This window comes from Danio rerio, chromosome 7 (genome assembly GCF_049306965.1).
Source record: "Danio rerio strain Tuebingen ecotype United States chromosome 7, GRCz12tu, whole genome shotgun sequence".
Taxonomy (NCBI): Eukaryota; Metazoa; Chordata; class Actinopteri; order Cypriniformes; family Danionidae; genus Danio; species Danio rerio.
This window is the reverse complement of record NC_133182.1, coordinates 56,143,197-56,165,953: the sequence shown is the minus strand read 5'-3', so window position 1 is coordinate 56,165,953 and position 22,757 is coordinate 56,143,197. Positions and strand designations below refer to the sequence as shown.

The 22,757-nt window shown below is 35.6% G+C and overlaps 1 protein-coding gene across 2 annotated transcripts in view; it reads right to left on the bottom strand.

The window, feature by feature from the left end:
- Positions 1-5,909: 5,909 nt before the first annotated feature.
- The window catches only part of cdh31 (cadherin 31), a 41,928-nt gene continuing 25,080 nt past the window's right edge, over positions 5,910-22,757 (bottom strand). For both annotated transcript variants that reach the window (XM_073907342.1, XM_017357101.4), the window contains 6 exons: positions 19,446-19,591; positions 19,141-19,362; positions 18,765-18,977; positions 13,976-14,109; positions 9,583-9,726; positions 5,910-9,275 (listed from right to left, as the gene is read on the bottom strand). In XM_073907342.1, the coding sequence (XP_073763443.1) occupies positions 9,069-9,275; positions 9,583-9,726; positions 13,976-14,109; positions 18,765-18,977; positions 19,141-19,362; positions 19,446-19,591 (1,066 nt within the window). In that variant the 3' untranslated portion in view covers positions 5,910-9,068. The remainder of the gene's footprint in view (positions 9,276-9,582; positions 9,727-13,975; positions 14,110-18,764; positions 18,978-19,140; positions 19,363-19,445; positions 19,592-22,757) is intronic.

The following is a 22,757-nucleotide window of genomic DNA, read 5'->3' as shown; positions in this document are numbered from 1 at the left end:
ATAGCCAGAGCAGAAGAGCCATGCAAACAAGTGCAACACATTACTGTCTCACACTGTGTGTCAACTGACTAGAAACCTGATATTTATATACACCCAGGCCTCAGTGTGGAAAATATTCTGTAAATCTCAGCGGCTGTAAGGCTTCTCCGAGATCCCCTGTAAAAATATCTGCCTGGTATTTGGTTGACAGACTAAATATAGATGCATTTTGCCTTAACACTGGGCAAAATTAACTCCTGGAAATGTTATAGTGTGTCACTACATGAAGCTAAGCTGTTGTAAGCTAACTATTAAAAAAGATTTCCTCCTGTATATGCCAGAAGAGTTGGTGTACTGTAACGTGCTCATGACATCACACAATACTGCAAGTGCAACTGTAAAATCACAAAAGAAAATAAAATAAATATCCACACTATAACAAGTACCTTTAACTGCACTCAAGAGCTGCCACTGCAGTGGTACCTTTTCAAAAGACATACATTTGTACCTAAAGGGTCTATATTAATACATCAAGGGTACATATTAGTACCTAAAAAGAACAAAAGTGTTCCTTTAAAAAAAAAAATGTGACAGCTCTCGTATCTTTAGTGTATTGTAAATACATTTTTAAAAATACAATGCATTTATGTGTAATAACCAACTTAAAAGGATAGTACATTTAAAAAAAAAGAGATTCTGTCATTGTTAACTCAACCATTACTTTTTCAGACTTTTTTTGAGATCTTTTTTTTTCTGTTTAATGCTGTCTGATCTAAATCAAGTTCCTATTGTGACGCTCAATGTAAACTTAATTACTATGTCATTACTTTGCTATTACATTGTAATTACATCCATGATGATATTTATAAACATGTTTCTTTTTATGTTTCAAGTACAGTATTTGTGCATTTATATGTAACTATACACAGTATATATGTAATTACAAACTTTTATTTTGGATGTAACGACAATGTAATTACACTGTTATTACATTGTAATTACATATGAGATTTAATATCTAATTACAAACTTTTACCTTGTGTGCAGTTACAGTGTCATAACATTGTATTTGCATTGTAGTTACACCAAAAATAATATTTATAAATGTAAATCTTTCTTTGTATATTACATGTACAGTACTTGGCTATTTATAGTTGTATACGTAAATATACACAATACACATGTATTTACAAACTTAATTACTATATCAATACATTGTAATTAAATTCAATATAATATTTATATATGTAAACGTGTTTTTGTTTAATTCATGTACAGTATTTGTAAATTTTAGTTATATACATAAGTATACACAGTACACATTAATTAACTAATTCATTCATTCATTAATTTTCTTATCGGCTTAGTCCCTTTATTAATCTGGGGTCGCCACAGCGGAATGAACTGCCAACTTATCCAGCACAATTTTACGCAGCAGATGCCCTTCCAGCCGCAACCCATCTCTGGGAAACATCCACAAACACTCATTCACACACACACTCATACACTATGGACAATTAAGCCTACCCAATTTACCTGTACCGCATGTCTTTGGACTGTGGGAGAAACCAGAGCACCCGGAGCTAAGCAACTGAGCCGAGGATCGAACCAGCGACCCAGCGACCTTCTTGCTGTGAGGCAACAGCACTACCTACTGCGCCACTGCCTCGCACAGTTTTTATGTGATTACATTGTCTTTACATTATAATTACTATGTAATGACATTGTAATTACATTGTTTTAATTTTTGTGATGACATCTTTGACAGTTTTGTGAGTGTCTTTTTGTATATTTCATGTACAGTATTTGTGCTAGTTATATACATATACACAGTAGACATGTGATTACAAACTTTTATCTTGGATGTAATTACTATGTTGCTACATTGTGATTACATTTTAATTACATCCATGATTTACAAACGTGTTTGTATATTTCATGTACAGTGTGTATTTATAGTTATATATATGCACAATACACATGTATGTAATATGTAATTACAAACTTTTATCTTAGATGTAATTAATATGTCTTTACATTGTAATTACAATGTTATGGTATTTTTATATGTACATTTTTTATTTTTGTTTTATATATTACATTTTTATATGTCAATATACACAGAACATAAGCAATTACAAACTTTTATTTTGGATGTAGTGATATTGTAATTGCATTGTTATAATATTGTAATTACATCTATGATAGTTTTGTAAATGTCTTTTTGTATATTTTATGTACAGTATTTGTGTGTCATAGTTATATACCATTATACAACTTTTATCTTGGCTGTAATTACTATGTCTTTTTACAAGCATGTTAGTATATTTCATGTACAGTGTACATTTATAGTTATACACCCAAATATATACAGCACACATGCATGTAATATTTGTATATATATACATATATGCAGTGCTCATGAAGGCACACGCTATATATACTGATACTTACTACATTGTAATTACCTACAAGATAATATTTTTAAATGCAAATGTTTCTTTTCTACATTATTTGGTTATTTATAGTTGAATATGTAAATATACACAATACACATGTATTTACAAACCTAATTACTATGTCATACCATTGTAATTACATTATATAAACCAAGATAATCTTTAAAAACAAATGTTTCTGTTTATTTCATGTATAGTATTTGTGTAGTTATGCGTAAATATACACAGTACATATAAAATTACAAACTTTTATTTTTGAATGTAAATACATTGTCATTACATTATAATTACTATGTAACAATATTGTAATTACATTGTCACAACGTTATAATAATGAAAGTATTGTAAATGTCTTTCTGTACATTTTATGCACAGAACATTGTTTTATATTGTGTACTAAAGAGTACAATTGCAAAAAATATATAGAAATGACTAAAACTGGAGACTTTAGTAATTTTCCGAAATCGTGATTTTACGCTGAGTATTGACAATTTCAATTACAAATAATTTGAAATATAAGACTTTTAAGAGATGGTGGCAATTTTCACCATTAAGAAATATAGTATAATATTCCAACTCATTATCTGCATTCAAGGATGTTTACAGTGGTTAAAGGGATCATCTTTAAGACAATACTTTCTGTATGAAATGTGTACAAAATCTATACTAATATCAAAGAGAAACACGTGACATTTTTAATATTTAGTAGAAGTGAATGAGTTGACACAGAAGCTGACTTAAACTTGCTCAGAGAAACGCTGTTGCTGTCAAACATTGTTTACTTTCCTAAGCCAGTTTAATGGTAAAGGGATTGACCTGTGAGGGAATTACCAACCTACATCACACATGATGTCACATGGGTTCAACTGCGCATACCGATTGCAAAAGACAAACAGCAAACATGTTGTGTTGTGCCGTAGGATGCCAAAATAGAAAGTCCAAAAATAGACACTTAAATTTTACCGTACACCTAACTGCTTTTAATGCCAACCACAGACGTCATTGGCTAACAGCCATCATAAGAGCTGAATGGAGTGTGGACCTAATTAAAAATGCTTGACTCAGTTCTCATGTTATATCAGGTAAGTTCACGCTATGCTGAATCATACACATTACTTGTTTTTGATTGCAGTAATGATTTCAGCAAAAACAGTTAAATATGGTGAATTAAACTGCGGACACTATATGCTTAGAATGAAATGTAAAAAAGTAATTTCACATACCCTGCCTTACAGATGCAGTTCGCTGTCAGAATGCAATTGTTTTGCTTGTTGATGATTACCCAGGCCTTGAACAGTTCCGTCTTATTTCCTTGTCTTTGGCTTGTCTTTAGGAGAAGCAAAACTTAACAGTTCTCAAAGTTAAAACTCTATTCATTTTATTCCACTGGGAAATGAACTTTTAATTATAAAGATTATACAAACATTATAAAGACAGGCATAATAAAACACAGTCTGGCTTCAAATGTTGGGATTATGCTTAGTTGGTTGGCCTAATATATTTATCAAAATAGTAAAAACGTTTTTATTAAAAATCTCATGTGAAAAATGAATGGAATCAAATTGCTCCAGAAAAAAAAAAAAAAAAAAAAAGGTGGGTGGAAACTAATGCACTGTTTAGGGGCCAAGACCCTGTTGTATCCCTACTGTATTAACTTTTTTTCTTCTTTGTACTAAAGTAAGTAAAAGAAGAAAAGGAGAAATAAAGATATAAAAGCTGTCATTGAGTGTTACTTTATTCTAAAATGTAGTAGCTTTAAGCTACCAATAAGGACACTTTAGGTACATGTACACTTTTGTAAATACTGTCACTCCTATTTCTTGCACATGACCACACAGAACAAAATTGTAGGCATCTAAAGACTTGTTGGCATTTAACTTCTTATATATATACAATTGAAGTCCGAATAATTAGCCTGTGTTTTTTTTTCCCCACTTTCTATTCAATGGAGAGAAGATTATGGTAATCAGGCAAGTTATTGTATAACGATAGTTTGTTCTATGGACTATCACAAAAAAAAAAAAAAAAAAAAGCTTAAAGGGGCAAAAAATGTTAACCTTAAAATAGATTTTAAAAAAATTAAAACTGCTTTTATTCCTGCCAAAATAAACAAATATGACATTCTCCAGAAGGAAAAATATTATCAGACATATTTTGAAAATTTTAACACAATTTGGAAAATATTTAAAAAAGAAAAAAAAATCAAGAGGGGCTAATAATTCTGACTTTAACTGTATCTATATCAGTTCAGTACTCATGAAGGCACACATTATATATACTAATACTGTGAAGAAGAAACTGTTAAATAAAGTTGCCTAAACTGAATCTGAATTTGGTTCAGATTCTAATATTTATGTGGCAAAAACGTAAAATAAAATTCTGAGAACTTTTTATTTTTGTTTGTTATTCGCATCAGTTCAATCAATGAGATGTAAAAATATACAGCAGTAAAGTCTATAGCTTTATTATCTATTACAGTCTATAGGTTGGGCGACGTGGTGGCGCAGTGGGTAGCACGATCGCCTCACAACAAGAAGGTCACTGGTTAGAGCCCCGGCTGGGCCAGTTGGTATTTCCGTGTGGAGTTTGCATGTTCTCATCATTTTGGCATGGCTTTCAAAAACATGTGCTATAGGTGAATTGGATGAACTTGATTTGCTGTAGTGTATGAGTGTGTGAATGCGAGTGTGTATTGGGTTAGCACTGGGTTGTACTGGGTTGTGTCTGGAAGGGCATCCGCTGCATAAAACATAAGTTGGAATAGTTGGTGATATATTTCGCTGTGGCAAACCCTGATAAATAAAGGAATGTCGAAGGAAATGATTGAATAAATGAAAAAAAAATCCAGATGGTTTATATATATATATATATATACTGTAGCAATAAATATTATACTGTTTATTCCAGGGATGACATGTTTTAAAAAATCATTGTTTACACATTGCATTATTGCAATAAATCATATTACATTATGATGGATCATTTAATCATGATGAAGAAAGAAATATCCTAGAAATAAATGTACAAAACTGGTTATTGGCAGCACGGTGGTGCAGTGGGTAACACAATCGCCTCACAGCAAGAAGATCGCTGTTTCAGGTCAGTTGGCATTTCTGTGTGGAGTTTGCATGTTCTCCCTTTATTGGCATTCTACCGGTGCTCCGGTTTCCCCTACAGTCAAGACGTGGTATAAGGTGAATTGAATAGGCTAAATTGGCTGTAGTGTATGTTAGTGTGTGTAAGTATTTCGCAATGTTGGGTTGCAGCTGGAAGGGCATCCGCTGCGTAAAACGTGCTGGATAAGTTTGCAGTTCATTACACTGTGGAGACCCTTGATTAATAAAGGGACTAAGCAAAAAGAAAATGAAATGAAAAAAGTGGGTGTCAGTATTTACAAAAGTGTACTTGTACCTAAAGTGTCCTTATTGGTAGCTTAAAGCTACTACATTTTAGAATAAAGTACCACTCAATGACAGCTTTTATATCTTTATTTCTCCTTTCCTCCTTCTACTTACTTTAAAACAAAAAGACAAAAGTTAATACCATAGGGATACATTGGGGTCTTGGCCCCTAAACAGTGCATTAGTTTCCACCCACATTTTCCTCTTTTTCTGGAGAAATTTGATTCCATTCATTTTTCACATGAGATTTTTAATAAAAACGTGTTTACTATTTTGATAAATATATATTAGGCCAACCAACTAAGCATAATCACAACATCTGAAGCCAGACTGTGTTTTATTATGCTTGTCTTTATAATGTTTGTATGAAAAAATTCATTTCCCAGTGGAATAAAATGAAAAGAGTTTTAACTTCCAGAACTGTTAAGTTTTGCTTCTCCTGAAATTAAATTTAGGTCCAAGAGAGGGCTGCTGTCGTAAGACAACAAACCCTGAATAAAAAAATGTAAACAACAACAATTTTTAAAAATTAACACCGTGTATTAAAGTGAATGTAAAGTTGAGTAAACAGTGTTGTTATTCCCTTTAGTTCTTTATGCATCACTAGAATATCAAAGGTCTGCTAATATTTAAATATATTTTCATTATATATAATATTTTGATCAGTTGAACCTATAGCAAAACACACTTGCAGCCAATCAGTATAATTGGATGTGTCTCTATAATTAATAAACAGAATGTACTTAGGACACACCCACGCCAAGTGTTGGGGGGAGTTCAGCCCACTTCATTGACCTCTATTGCAGGAAACTGCATCCCTGTCATTCCTGACTTGTGATGTTTCATAAACAAATTTGGGGAGGAGCACGATCAGTCCTTGACGAGGCTAATTAATCACAGACAATCATTCTATTATCCAATGAGCTCTAGACCAAACTCCTATAAATAGTTAAACAAGTCAAACCCTCATTTCTCTTGACTTTAGCATCCCTCCACCACCCGAACTCCACACCATTAAAATCGATGCTAACTCAAATCTGAGGGAGAGCATTCTGGAGCCGGGCTAGACACTGCATGTGGACCCTATATTTCTCTAACCTGACAAGGGGAATAACACATGTTAGGGTGTCTTTCCGAGCTCAGAGCCCTCTCCCTGGACAGCATGCCAAATATGCATATTCTATTCAGTCAAATATCTGTGAGTGAGAACTCTTAAAAAAAAAAAAAAAAAAAAAAAACAGAACGATGAATTGATGTAAAACAGTGTTTCTCAACCATGTTCCTGTAGGGCCACCAACTCAGCACATTTTCCATTCCCCCCCAACTAAATACACCTGATTAAGATCATCAACTCATTAGCTGAGACTGAATGACCTGTGTGACAGACAAAAGGGACATCCAGATCATGCAGTGCTGGTGGTCCTTCAGGAACATGGTTGAGAAACAGTGAATAAGAAATAAAATCAGAAAATAATGTGAATGAAGCAGAAAGCTGTGCAGTAATGTTATTTGTTACATTATATACACATCGAGCTCTTCAGGTGAATCATTTCTAGAACAAAAAACCCAAGTAAAGAAAAGGGCTGATATAGACCAATACAGTTTAGTTTCTTCTTGTATCAGGTTCACATGTGGTGAAATAATTCTTATTCCATTGTTAAAAATAATGTGTCCTGTTGTCAATTACGTTTCATTTCAGCTGGTGTAACGGTAGTTCTCTTACTTTTCAAGCTGCACCCTATTTTAGTGTCCTGCTCATTATTTGGCAGATTGTCAGCTTATAAAAACATAGTTCTAGGTTTTTTTTTAGCTTGTTTTCTGTTTATCTTATCGCACAGCATTTTTCAGACATTGTTATGTTCAGTCATTCATTGGAATATGACAAGGAAGCAGCTTCTTGCAAAAGTCAATAGAGTGGGTTGTTTTTCCCCAGTGGGCGTGGCCATCAGATTTAGATTTGTTGGGTGTGTATTGGGACATATGTTTGTTTTGGTGCTTTCAAATTTGGCAAAATTCCTTTTTAAAGGGGATCTATTATGCAAAAATCACCTTTTTAAAAGTGGTTGAAACTCAATTGTGTGGTAACAGTTAAGCTATTATCATTATTATTTTAAAATAATTTATTAATGCCATTATTTTTTAAAATCACATTTGATAAAGACTGCAGAAACACTTTTAATTGACATTCTCCCTTTGTATGTGTCATCAGAAAGGGAAAGCCCCGTCCATTAGTGATGATCTCTCCCTCATTAGCATATACAGTCCTGCGTGAGAAGCAGCCATTGGCCTTTAGAGTTTTCATCAAACCTGCTGAAGATAATTTTAGTGACTGATGCTGCGTTCACAAGACGCAGATGAAGTGTCAAAGCTAGGTGCATCTCTGAAATGATCTAGTGCACTTGGACATGGCGCCAAACGAATTTATGCTATTTCTTAGCATACCTAAACCACATAAACACAGCTATTCTTTCAATGAAATCCATGTTAGCCATTTAGCAATGAAGCTAGAGTCATCGGGCAGATAGAAGCCCAGCTCATGATGCAAATCCGCATCTATTGTGAAGTGAATTTGATACGGGATTGAAGCGAGTAAACAAAATGTTGACGTGCCTATTTATGTAAGAATAGCATTTATTGGTGCATTCTGTGTCTGGTGTGAACACAGCATAAAAGGTATTATAAATGTTGTGTTTTCGGATGCACAAATGAACACTGTAGTCTCCACTAACTGCCTTTTCTAAGTCACTTCTTTTGACAATTTCAGTTTTTCACAGAGAAAACATTAGTTCTGTTTTGAATCTGCCCCTATGCTGACATACAGGCATTTGTAGCTCCACCCTCATTTGCAAAGAATAACAATCTCATTTGAATTTAAAGCAACTATCACTAAAATAGCACAGTTTGGACCAAAACCTAAAAGTTGCCGTTTCAAGTTATACAATTATTTGTTTGGTATTTTGAGCTTCATATACTCTTGGGACATCATAGGCTTATTTTACATTTGTAAAAAGGGGCATAATAGGTCCCCTCTAAGTAAAAATGTATATAAAATTGTCACATATTTGGGACTTGTAAACATCCTCAATGCCTTTGAACACTGTATGTTATTGACACTAGGCTGCTGACATTCTCTGAGTTGAAACCCTCAGAGCATTACAGAAAGACTTGATGTTGTGTTTAAAGCAGGATTTACATTTTGAATTGAATTGAATTTAATTGAATTGAACATTTAATCCTCTTCTCTTCCATACAAATCTGCCAGCTTCTTGAAGCGTGGGCCCCACTCATTGAGGAAGTCATAGTCTTGGTCATTTTCTGAGCTGGAAGAGTTGAGGGAGCTGAGTGAACCTGCATCTGAACCTACTCCTTCATAGTCAAACACCAGCAGAGAGTCGTAGGGAGGAGCTGTGGGGTCATTATCTGCAGTCTTCAGGTTCTACAGTGCAAACAATCACATGGTCATTTATGAAGAAGGCAATCAAAGTATTTTATGTAATTGTGATAAATGGGGGTGCCAATTGACTGCTATCAAAGGTGCATCACATTTTTCTAGTGATGGAAGCGTTTATGGATATGCTCAATTGAACTGATTATAATTGTTGATGCACAGGGGTCTTTTATTTGCTATGGACCCCCAAAATATTACCTTTAAAAAAAAAGTCTTATACCATAGATACTTTGTTAATCTAAATCTAAATTAAGTATATTTTAGTTTATTTTTACTGTAAGAGTGTATTACTTACATGATCAACAAATGTGCTGATGTCCTCAGAACTGGCTGGTCGAGGTCTATACTGAGGTGCTGACAAAAAAATAGGACAAATGTCGTTCCTGTACACATTTGGTCTGTTGTCCAGGCCTCGATGCAGCACACTCAAATCAAAGTCCTGTGCAGAAAGTGCATTTGATATGAAACATAAGATATATTTAAAGAATTACTCTCTTGTTTCTATTGTATTATCAGAAAAATTAATACGCACCCTAGATGGTGATGCGTCTATGACCTTGAGTGTGCATTAGAGTCAAATAATTTAACTGTGGCCGACGTGTGTTCAGGGACGGTGCGTGCATGGAGGCGACCTAGGAGGCTGCCTTGGGCAGCAGAATAGTGAGCGAACCCACCGGTCCTAACTTTCATCTGTGAACCAGTCACTTTCGGGTTGAGGGCGGTGTGATTGCTGTTTGCCTAGAGCACCAGTTCAGCTTGCTCTGGTCCTGCGTATGTTTAACATGCAAATAAATATGGATAAGACCAAGGACGCGCTTTTAGAAGGAAAGTTTCAGTTTAAAACAATTAATGTCGCATCACCAGGTTATCTTGGGTTTCCTCCAGAGTTTCATGCCAATTCTGGGTGTTTCATTTTTAATGTTTAGACTTTAACTGCAGTTCAGCAGTTCACGCTCATTCAGCATTTTTCATTTAGGATGTTTAATGAAATTTGATACAGCATGGCGAATGGAAAGAAAAACCTCTGCATTTCGGGACTCGCATGATCCTTTAAGGTAATCAAATCACTGCTTACATGGGAGACTCTCATTCAGTTTTATCTTAATCATAAAAGCTGAGTATTGGTGTCCATGTAAATGTACTGTAGTAAAAGTGGCAGATGAAGTCGCAAGCTGTCAAAGACAGTCACAACCCTATTCCTTTAAGCTGCATCCATGAGCCCTCACATTTCATAAGTTTGACTTGTGTCCCCCCTTTTGTAAAGCTTTAAGTTCCTCTGTCAGAATCTTTGCTTGTAAAATACAGCCATACTTTAGCGTTCTTAGTTTAAGCAAATTTGATGAACGCGATCATGTGTGTTGATGAATCTGAAGGGATCTCTCCCTAGCTCACCGGTTTTGCTGTACTGCGCGCGTTGTCTGTGTGTGTGTGTGTGTGTGTTTGTAGGCCACTTAAAATCCAACATAGAAATCATTTTTGTTTGTTATTGGCATTGAATGTTTTGAAATTCAAACAGCACTTAAATACCTGTCTCTTTATTTCTGTACTTCTGTAATAAATATGACGTTTCGTGATTAATCATGTTTAATTACAAAAAAGTGTGATTAGTTATGTTAATTTTTTTATCATTTGACAGCCCTAATATATATATATATATATATATATATATATATATATATATATATATATATATATATATATATATATATATATATATTTATATATATACTGTATATATATATATATATATTATACTGCCCAAAAAAAAAAAGTTTAGCTGGTCGACCAGGGGTTAGTTTCCCAAACAACATCGTAACTCGCGGCTGAACTATTATAGTATAATGCATCAAATGGGAAAAGAACGATGTAGTGGTGAGTGTTTCCCAAAACCCATAGTTTCTCTGCCGCAGAGCCCTCGTTTGACCGTTAACATACGGTAAACATAACATAACATAAAACGCCCATTTTGATGCTCTAAAGGGGGTGGACTCCTTTACAAATATTATTGAGAATATTCCATAGTCTATTCTAAAAGATTAAATCACTAAAACGCTAACAAGTATTCTAATAGCATTCATTCATACATTTTCTTTTCGGCTTAGTCCATTTATTAATCCGAGGTCGCAGCAGCAGTATGAACCACCAACTAATCCAGCACGTTTTTACGCAGCGGATGCCCTTCCAACCACAACCCATCTCTGGGAAACATCCACACACTCTCATACACTACGGACAATTTAGCCTACCCAGTTCACCTGTACCACATATCTTTGGACTGTAGGGGAAACCGGAGCACCCAGAGGAAACTCACGCGAACGCAGGGGGAACATGCAAACTCCACACAGAAACGCCAACTGACCCAGCCGAGGCTGAAACGACCTTCTTGCTATGAGGCGACACCTACTGCACCACTGCGTCGCCTCTAATATTATTTATCAATAAATATATTAGTTAATTTATTGAGAAATTACATTTTATATTTATTAGAAAAATAAAAAAATGCTACTTTAATAATAATATTAATAATGATGATTGTTGTCTACTTTTACAATTTGACACATGCAAACCGCTGCAGAAATGTTCTAACCAACAAGCCCATGTCATGTACAGTACAGCTACTTAATAAATGTCCCACCACAAATTAAAAGCACTAGCGTATGCTATGTTTTTAGTTTCCACAAGCTTTGAAGACGTAACATAAATTCCGCTTTTAAATAATAGGTCACCTATAGCTTTCGTCATGAGCCAAGGCTGTATTCAGCATGACATCTATGTTTTCAAAGTGCACTGCGAAGGGAGCACAATTGTAAACATGTAGGTCACTAAAACAGAACTGTAAAAATACTTAGAAAGCAAAAAACACCTTAAAAAGATGACTTTAATGCTTTTTAAAAAATAATTCCAAAATTACATTTCAGAATGTTTTAAATGAATAGGGCATGGGTGGATAACTGGGAATAGAACACAGCCAATTTCTAACAACAGCTCTAAGAGTGTAGTCACAAGCATACAAATTTGCGACTCAGTTTACAAATGTTTGTTGGAACTCAACTTGCGACTATAGTTGGCTAACCATGGTTTTTGGAAACACACCCCTGCCTGGTATTAGAGGGGTTTTGGCCATTTCCAGGCTGGTTTCCTGCCATTTCAAGCTTGGAATGGCTGGAAAATGACCAGCTAAAACCAGCTTGACCAGCCTGGAAACGGTTTAAGCTGGACATGGCTGGTTTAAGCTGGGCTCTCAGCTTGGCTAGGCCGGTCAAGCTGATTTTAGCTGGTCATCTCCCAGCCAGACCAGCTAAGACCAGGCTGGGAATGGCCAAAACCCCTCTAAAACTGACCAGATAATACCAGCCAACTAGGGTGTTGGTCTACACAAAAAAAGATATTTTGAAGAAATGCTGAAAATCTGTAACAATGTATATCTGTGTTTAATCTTACAATGAGGGTAAATAAACAGTAAATTTTCAGTTTTGGGTGAACTATCACTTTAAGGCTCATGCTTTCTCTCATGAGCTTTCACACATGTTTATTGTCAGCATTTTTTAACCTTTTTTTGTATGTCAGCATTTATACTCTGAATACAACTGCTATATCGATTCACTAGTTTTTAAAATGGTACGTCAAACCAAAAATAAATTAATACAAATACAAGCCCACAGTGTTTTTAAATGATGCTTTATGCCTGCTAATTTTCATGTTAGTGCACGCTCACCTTAGTACACTTTGTTTAGTCACAACACAAGACATTAAACATTGGCAAGTGTACCCAGCAGGCACACACATCATAAGACATTAATATTAGTTTAGATTTAGGTCACCAGCATCTAAAGAAAATGTTATTTTGACATCCAATAACAGCGTGAAATAGCGTTGACATTTGGTTGATTTTAGGTTGTGTTGGCATTTGACCAAAATCCAACGTTGAGCCAACATCTTAAACCAACGTCATATTGATGTCAAAAACTGACTTTTATTTGTCAGGTATGGCAACCAAAATCCAACATCTGATAGATGTTGTAGTTGTAACATCCACGCAGCGTTAAGCTGTAACATCATTAGATGTTGATATTTAGTTGTTTTTAGGTTGAGTTGGAAAGTGTAAAAAATTCAACATCTGTCAAACGTTGGACATTGACGTCGGCTTGACAATGGCTTTTGACATCAATACGATTTTCATTTGCAAACAAAATGCTAAATGCAACATCAATCTGACATCATGCATGACATCATCATCCTGTGCCTGCTGGGTACATGGACTTTTAGAATGTTCATCAGCCAATCAGAATCAAGCAATAAAAAGCACCCTAGTGTAAATATGAATAAGGACACTCTACACTGTTTACTACACCGAGGACAATCACTGTTGGTATTCTTAGAAAAACGAGTGTAAACCAGTGGAAATTCCATGTGGTCCAGGCTAGTTTATGCTGATTCGAGTCAGTGTGTAAAACAAACAGTCAAGTTATTACAAATATTCATACCCCTGGAAAACTCTGAATTCTTATAATCTTTAAGAAGAAGCCTGTGTTATTTGTGGTCAAAAACACTGTACCTCATCATGGTAGTGAGGTCAGAACGGTATGCAAGAGGTAAATTTAATACATCTTAAACTGTATTTTCAAAAAATAAATAAAGAAATAAAGAAATAATAATTATATTTAAATTACCTAAACATTAAAACTAACCTGATCGTCTTCTCCACCGCCTTCCTCATCATAACAGTAGATGTTGTCTCTTATTTCATAATCTTCAGGAATGAGTGGCTCCTTTATGCTTCTGTGTTTTCTCCTCATGAACAGTAGAACCAGCAGAAGGAGTACTGGGATTGAATAAGAATAATCTTGATTACAAGTAGCATAAATTACACAAAACTGTTATGTAATGTTTAAAGGGTCAAACTGAGCAAATGCAAGCCTTTCCACCCATTTATAAGACACTATTTTATATTCAATAACTGTAAAATAATTCTAAACTCTGAGAAGCCATCATATTCTTCAGCTCTCATTTATTTAAGAGAATGTTTAATCAATTTATCTCCATAAAGGGCAGATGAGAGTGTTGGGAAGACTCCCTGTGCTGTGAACAGCATGATAAAAGTCTAGAATTGCCTGCAGGCCATGACATGCATTATTTCGACACTGATTATAATCATATAAACAACACATATAGCAGCACTACATCACTGTTTGTTCCTAGATTCTGTGGAATTACACGGCTGGTTTATGGTAGGTCCTGTTCACCTGGCTGAGAAAAGACTAATAACAGATAACAATTTCACCAAAACAATACCTGGCCTATTTAGTTTTTTCTTTTTATGTGTGTCATGACATATTTTAAAAAAATAAATAAAAATGTTTGTCCCATATTTATTTTTTCTAAAATCTTTTCAAGAGATCCCACTTAGGTATTATGCTTATATAGCAGGTCAGGCATGCTGTCTCGGGAAAGAACCCTGAGTTCAGAGACACTTGAGTGCAAGGCTCCTGCCTGGTCATTAAGCATATATGGGGATCCGAGATCAGGTAGGGCTCGAGAGCTCCCCTTTAGAGAAGGGAGGAAAAGGACGAAATGAGGTGGAAGGGGGGATTCTTCCAAAACGAAGATAGAGCTGTAGGGAGAAAACAATCCATTTATAGAAAGCTTGGATAACTCTGATTGGATTATTACTGATCACAGATGAGAAGCCAGTCGTGCTCAATCATATCCCGTGCTCCTCTCGAAATTAGTTTGTGAAACTTCATTTAATTGCTAAGTCATGGAAGTAGGTTTTTGTCAGACAAAGCCATTCAATATTAAAAATGTATTAGTTAGCAATAAAAGGTAACCTTTTATTTTGGGTAACACATACTCAAAAGTATTTAAAAAAAAACTTGTTTTAACTAATGTTACTGCTTATTGACAGTTAGAAAGGATGTTGTAGTTACGTTTAAGTATGGCTTCATGTTTAACAGTTAAAGAATATGTAAATAACATTATCAAGATTTACATTTGCTCAGATAATTGTTGGGTTCTATTAGCATAAATGTGATTAGTTTTATAAAAAGGACATACAGTACAGTGTAAAATGTTAGTGCCAAATCGGCCAGCAAGGTAGCCCAGGCACACATTATCTACTTCATTAGATTTAAATCTGTTTGCAATGTAACCAAAGCACGCAATCTAGTATAGTAGCATTAAATGATTTGGCAAGGTATCCCAGGTACAGGTGATGCAGTGACGCAGTAGGTGGTGCTGTCGCCTTGCCTCACAGCAAGAAGGTCACTGGTTCGAGCCTTGGCTGGGTCAGTTGGCTTTTATGTGTGGAGTTTGCATGTTCTCCCTGCGTTTGCGTGGGTTTCCTCCGGGTGCTCTGGTTTCCCCCACAAAAAAAAGACATGCAGTATAGGTGCATTGGGTAGGCTAAATTGTCCGTAGTGTATGAGTGTGAATGAGTGTGTGTGTGGATGTTTCCCAGGGATGGGATGCGGCTGGCATCCGTTGCATAACAAAAAAACATGCTTCCCTGAAAAAAGTGTTGCTTGCAGAACTGTTGCAAACAATTTATTTGTGTTGAATTTAAACAAACAAATTAAGTTTAATAATGTTCAACTTAATTTGTTTGTTTAAATTTAACATAAATAAATTGTTTACAGCCACTTGACGTAAAAAAATTAAGTTAATCCAAGGAATCAACTTTGAATAATTTTTCAGTCTGGATAAATTGGCGGTTCATTTCGCTGTGGCAACCCTGGATTAATAAAGGGATTATGCCGAAAAGAAATTTAATCAATTAATAAATCCCAGGTACACATAATCTTGTTCAACAGTTTTAAGTATGTATGCAAAGTAAAATTGGCACACTATATTGAACTCTAGTGTGGGTAGGTACCCCAGGCACACATAGCATAGTACATTAGTGTTAGGCCTGTCAGCAAAGTGGCCAAGGCACATATAGGTTTCTCGAATCCAAGAACGCAAAGAATGGACTTGCATTCTTGTGAATACTGGTACTGCCAGGTCACCTCGAGAGAACGAACTTGGGAGACCGCGAGAACATAGAACATGTACTGTGAGAAACAAGATTGTGCATTCTTTCTGATGGTCACATGACCTTCACGCGTTTTTAACCGAAAATGATTTAAACATTACAGCATTCATACAACGATTTATAGTTTTTCCCCTTTTCACAATATATACTATGCATGAAGATATTATAATTATACGTTGTACAATCGAAATAAAACAGATTTTAATAGGAATTTCAACACATAAACACCCTTAAAGTGTTTATGCCTCTATTGAGATTTTTATGGTAAATTTTACTTTCACTGTTTCATTTAGAGAAACTCCTGACTGGTAAATAAGTTATATCTCAGAACTGTAATAATAAATCTATATAAAATGCTATGATTTTCACCTCCAGACGCAATGATTTCTGGGACTTCTCGAATGAGTTTGGTGCTTAAGTCTGCATCAGTGCATCCTCGATATCAAGAAGACATCTGGGAACATTTACGTGTCTTCCATTCTTGTGGTCTTGAGTTTTAGAACTGAACTTTGGCAGTTGGTGATGATGTTACATGAGGACTAAGATCACCAAAGAACGCATATTGAGAAACAGCCATAGTCTCTGAGTCCACTTTGAGAAATCTGGTCACCCTTAGCAGTGCCAGAGCATGCTCCTATATTGGTGGAAATGGACTAAAGGTGGTTCTTGAGCCACACATACTAATATTTCAGACACAAACATATTCTATTGCCTCCATTTTCGCAGTCAAGGAAAAAAAAAAGAAAGAGGCAATTAACTACAGTAGACATGACAGAGACTTGTAACTAAGTACCATTTTTTTGTTTTGTAAACAAAAGATACATCTTTTATGTTTGTGTGTGTATTTGTGTATTAATGTTCAATGATCCTAAACAATTACACTTTGTCTTATTAGGAAAGGTGAATTGCACATGGTTTTGATGAAGAAACCTTGATAAAAAGGATAATTTTGAACATTTGAAGTCTTTTAACACATTAGAATAATTTTTTTGGAATGTTGGTAATTATTGATTCTCCAGAGCCAAATAAGGAAAAACTAGAAGATATCTACAAGTTTTCCACAGCCTTTAAAATATCTTCTGTTTTGAATTTAAAAGAAAAGGGAAACAGGTAAACTAAACTAAACTAAACTAAACTAAATGTTTATATTGCCCATGTTCAGTGTACATCATGCTGTGTGTGTGTCTGTGAGAGCATGTCAGTGGGGAGCTCATTAGTATTCACGACTGATCTAAATATGGTCAATATATAACTTCTGCTTTTAGTGTTTTTTATGGATTAATAAATGAGCTGTCATGTTCACCAGCGATAAAACCACCAGAGGTCGCTGCTAAACACTCACATCCACATGAACTACAAATCTGCTTCTAAATGGACTACATAACCAGTCATGCTCCACACACACAACCTGTTCCAGATCCTGAATGATTGCATACACACAGCTGATGCTGCTCATGTACTGATTACACAACCATATATACAGCTCACTGTGAAACCTGTTATTAGGCTATATATATTAGCTCACTGTGAAGACTCATTGCTGAGTCTTGTTATCTGTCACAGTGACATTACAACCCGTTTCCTTTGTCTGCCTTTGCCGTGTTTTGATCCTTGCCGTTTATTTATTTAATTCTGTTTGCTGCCTGCCTCTGACCATCTGCCTGTTGTTTTGACTTCGACTCTGGATTGCCCTCATACATCTGTTTGCCGTATTGACCATTGCTTGTCTGACGATTCTAATAAACCTGCACGTGGATCCAAACGTCTGTTGTTGGTGTCACTCCCCGTGGTTAAATGAGCATTTAAACTGGTTTCTTGAGATTTTTTTTTACCATATACCTACTAAGGAGATATCACAAAAACTTTGGCTGTTTCTCAATTGCAAGAACGCAGAGAATGGACTTGCGTTCTCGTGGAGAGCGTTCTTGCCAGGCCACCTCAGAAGAATGAACTCGGGAGACCTTTGAGAAATGAGATGCTGTGTACTTCCCGATGGTCACATGACCTTCATGCATTTTTATGTAAAATAATTTAAACATTACAGCCTTCATACAAATATTTATTTTTCCCCCTGTTTTAAATATATGTAGCATGCACAAAAACCTTACAAATATACTTTGTACAAAAAAAAAAAAAAACGATTTTAATACAAACTTCAGCAAATAAACACCCTTAATGTGTTTACACCTTTATTAAGATTTTCTTTTAATGTTTACTTTTACTGCCTTAATTAGTGAAACTCCTGAGAAGTTTTATCTCTGAACTTTAAAATTAAACATGTATAAAATGCTGAGCTTCCCTTTGGAACTGAACTTTTGCAGTTGATGATGACGTTACACGAGAACAAGAGGACACAAGATTGCTGAAGAACGTATATTGAGAAACAGCCAATTTAACTTATTGAACCAATGCAGTATATGGCACCTTTAAGTGCACAAATTACTTACATAGCAGGACCAAGAAGCCTCCCAGAATTCCCAAAGCTCCATGGAGTGGCATTACTGCAATTCTTCCACACACAATATCATTGCCTTTGCAGTCACATACACTTGCTTGAATGGAGCTGTTTTTATGGTTTTCGTTGTTATCATAAACCATTAGGACTAAATTGTAAACATCTGGTTCCAACACAGTATTAAGCGTCAACAGAATCCCAGTTTCTACAACAGTGAAATAAATAGGTTAGTATGCATTCCCAAACATGAAATATATATATATATATATATATATATATATATATATATATATATATATATATATATATATATATATATATATATATATAATAAGTATTTATTTCAAACCCTGTTAATAACTGCTTACTGTTTTCGTTCATTTCCGCAGTCCAGTTTTTCTTGGTGTCTCCTAGGAGGCTAATGCTAAAAGGAGCAGCATAAGGAGGTCCATCTGTGTCCGTTATAGAGAGAAGGACTGTGGCCTCCCGATTGCAAATTTGTATATGTTCTTCATTAATAACAGGAGCATTGTCATTTACATCCTCCACTTTAATTACCAGGGTTCCTGTACCAGTTGCTGGATTGTCATCTGCATAAATGTACAAACTTCAATCAACATTATTTAGGGTTATGCTAACAAGAATAATTTTTCTTAAAATAAACAGATATTACCATCATTATCCAGGGCCAAAATAGTAGTTCTGTATTTGCCATCTCTGACATAGGAAGACTCTCTATCCATAGAGTTTCTAATTTTAATCAGTCCAGTCTCCCGATTCACAGTTAGCCAGCCAGCAGGATCATTGCTAATTTTATACCTGGAACCAAACAGTAAAAAATATAATTTTTGTGAAGCAATTATTTAATTATAGACCTGTATTCTATTTGAACATGTTATAAAATGAAATTTACTTCAGTGATGGGAATCCAGTTGTTTTCAGCAATTACTACTCTAGTCTTCAGAGTCACAAGTGATCATTCTCATATGCTAATTTGTTGTCTAAATTTATCTTAATTACAATTAGAGCTCCATTATCAACAAATTGTTACTGGAAATTGATATTTGCGATCACAGAACTCAATTAAAATACTTAAAAATGAATTCTAATAAAAATACACCCACCAGGTACAACTGTTCAACAGCTTAATGAAAATATATAATCATGCAATAACATAGCACCAACCCTATGCATTCTGGCATGTAGACATATTTAAGCCAACCTGCTGAAGTTCAAACCGTGCATCAGAATAGGCAATTTAAATTTACAATTAGTCATTTAGCAGATGATTTTATTAAAATGAGTGATGCATCATGCAGTTAATTGAAAAGAGTCAATATTAACAGTGCAACTAATGCAAATTTACAGTCAGGACTTAGATTTAGGTATTTGTTTGATTTCTGACACTACACACTAGCCAATAATGGAAAGAGTGGATGCTTTGTTATTTTCCGCAATAGAATTTCAAGGTGCCATGTTGAAACACCACAAGAGAAGCAACGTTTAATCCCAGTCCATGGATACTTTGAATGCCCAGGTCACAAACTTACATAGCCCATCATTCGTCATCTCCGCCATTCACTGGTTTGTTTAGTGTTTGGAAAAAGACGGCTTGGCTGTTTATTGACTCTAATACAAGGCAGGAGTTCCGTGGCAGATTTTGCAGTGGAGTGTCAAATATTAGCTGCAACTCCAAAGGTTAAGAATGAAATTTATGCATGAGCTGCTTCTGACAAACTGAATGAAGTCATCAGCCTGGCCTATTTACTTGACAATAAGATGAAGTTGCATTAATGTGTGTGTGGATTGTCGATGCAGAAAAAAATTCAAACCTTTGTTTCCACCTCTATCCCTCCTACTATGGATACTGTAAATGATGTAGAGGAGAGATGGGCAAACTTGATCTGGTGTCCAACCGAATTTAAATTTCCAACCCTAATTAAACATTAATCTGCTTAGGGTTGGGGTTATTGTAAGTTGACATGTACTTGCAAAGTTTCTTGTGGTCAGTTAAATGTCTGTTGAAGAAGCAGTATCAACAGATATTAAGCAGACAGTCAAATATTCAATTGAATTATCAAAATAAAGTGTTACTAAAATGTTTTACCAAGTTGGATTGCCACAATGCTAACCATCTTGACAACCTTCGCAGACAACCTTCAATACACTTACTGGACATGTTTAGTTTTTCAGTAGCTGCTGAGACTGCCTTTAAAATAAAACAGTTTGTGGTAGAGGTTCCTGCCTTTTGCCTGTTCTTTGGCTTCACATTGTCATATGAGCTGGGCTCTAAAATCACCAAACCTTATGCCTTACATTTTTTGTTCTTGGTTCTTCAGCAGATTCCTACCATTTTTCCACCATTGACCCTTTTAAGTCCCCCCCCCCCCATTCCTTCCTGTTTACATATTGTCAAGGATTTTGTCATAGGACTCCCTCCAGTGCCAATACTGTGTTCCTGTGGTATATTTGAGGTGCCATCAAGCTGGAGAAGTAGTGTCTGCTGCCATAGATATTATGCCCCGTTTCCACTGAGTGGTACGGTACGGTACGGTTTGGAACACTTTTATAACGTTTCCACTGTCAAAAGGCTGACCTAACCGAACCGTATCGTACCACTTTTTCAGCACCCTTTCGAAAGGGTACCAAACCTGAGAAAGGGTACCAAAAGGTGAAGCTACATGCGCAGCTAAATGCTGATTGGTTACAGAGATACGTCACAAGCTCATGTGGAGCTAGCCAGAATGAAAACAAAGCAACCTCCATGTTCTAATACACAGCCGAGACATTACATTATAAAACTATATGCATATAATAACGAGACATGGATGACACGAGCTCTAACAAACCTTGACTTTGTCTTGATGTACAGACACAAAGCTAAGAAGGACAAAATCTGCCATGTCCTGTTGTTGTTTTACGAGTCTGTCTAAAAGTGCAAACGGTTTTCACTTTTTTTCCAGGAGCTCGCGATCGTGCCTACATTTGATATAACTAACTTCTTGAGCTGATGATAATAATGTATGTGTGATTATTGAAGTGTCTCTGTCATCTGATCCATTAAAAATGAAAATAACAAACGAGAGAGTGAAGTGCGAACAAAGGAGAAGCACAACAACCCACAGGAGCAAATTGTTTCAGCAACCTGATTCACGAACAAACTGCCAAGTTTATAATCGCCTTTTAGCTATTATGAACTATTATTAACTCAGAATGACAGAATTACTCTCTAACAGAGCTTATATGTGATGGTGAAGATTACAGACACAGATGAGAGGTTTGCACTGACTGTAAGCTATTTTGCGTGTTGTTTATAAATAAGGACTAAATGTTTGTTGTGTGTAGTTTTTCTGTAGTTGGTAACATATTTGTGTTTATATATGTTGCAATTATTTATTTATTTTACATAATTGCAGATGTTACAGTAGGCTATTTTACACTGCCATTGATCTGCAGTTGATCTGCATGAGTGTGAGAAGTGCTTCTCATATGAAATGTGAATGACCTGTACAGCTTTACTGTAGACATATATTCGAGTGAGAATGACGTCGACTGAAACTGAAACCAGTGGAAACGGGCCTAGAACTAGAAGAGCTTGTCCACCGCAACATGGAGGGGAGGGGAGTGGAGTCATCACTGATCACTAGAGGCCAAGCCCTTCTGTCATCTACTGTGATGGGGATAAACAGGTAGAGCATGGGATTGGGGGTGTCACCTGCCAGCCAGGGAGTTCATGACCATCCACTTAGGGGAAGCCAGTGCTCTCAGCTGGTAGAAGACTAAGCAGCAGTTTCTTTGGGAGGGACTTGACCCTCTAGCTTCTGTCTTACTTCATTCTTCTATCACCTCATCTGTTTGTTCTTCAGCTCTCAAAGCTGCCGCGATATCAGAAATAAAGCAATGCGGAAATTATGTTGGCCCACTGCCCTTTATTCTATTGGTGCAGATGTTTTCTGTTTTTTCAACTTAAAGTCAGTTAAACTGC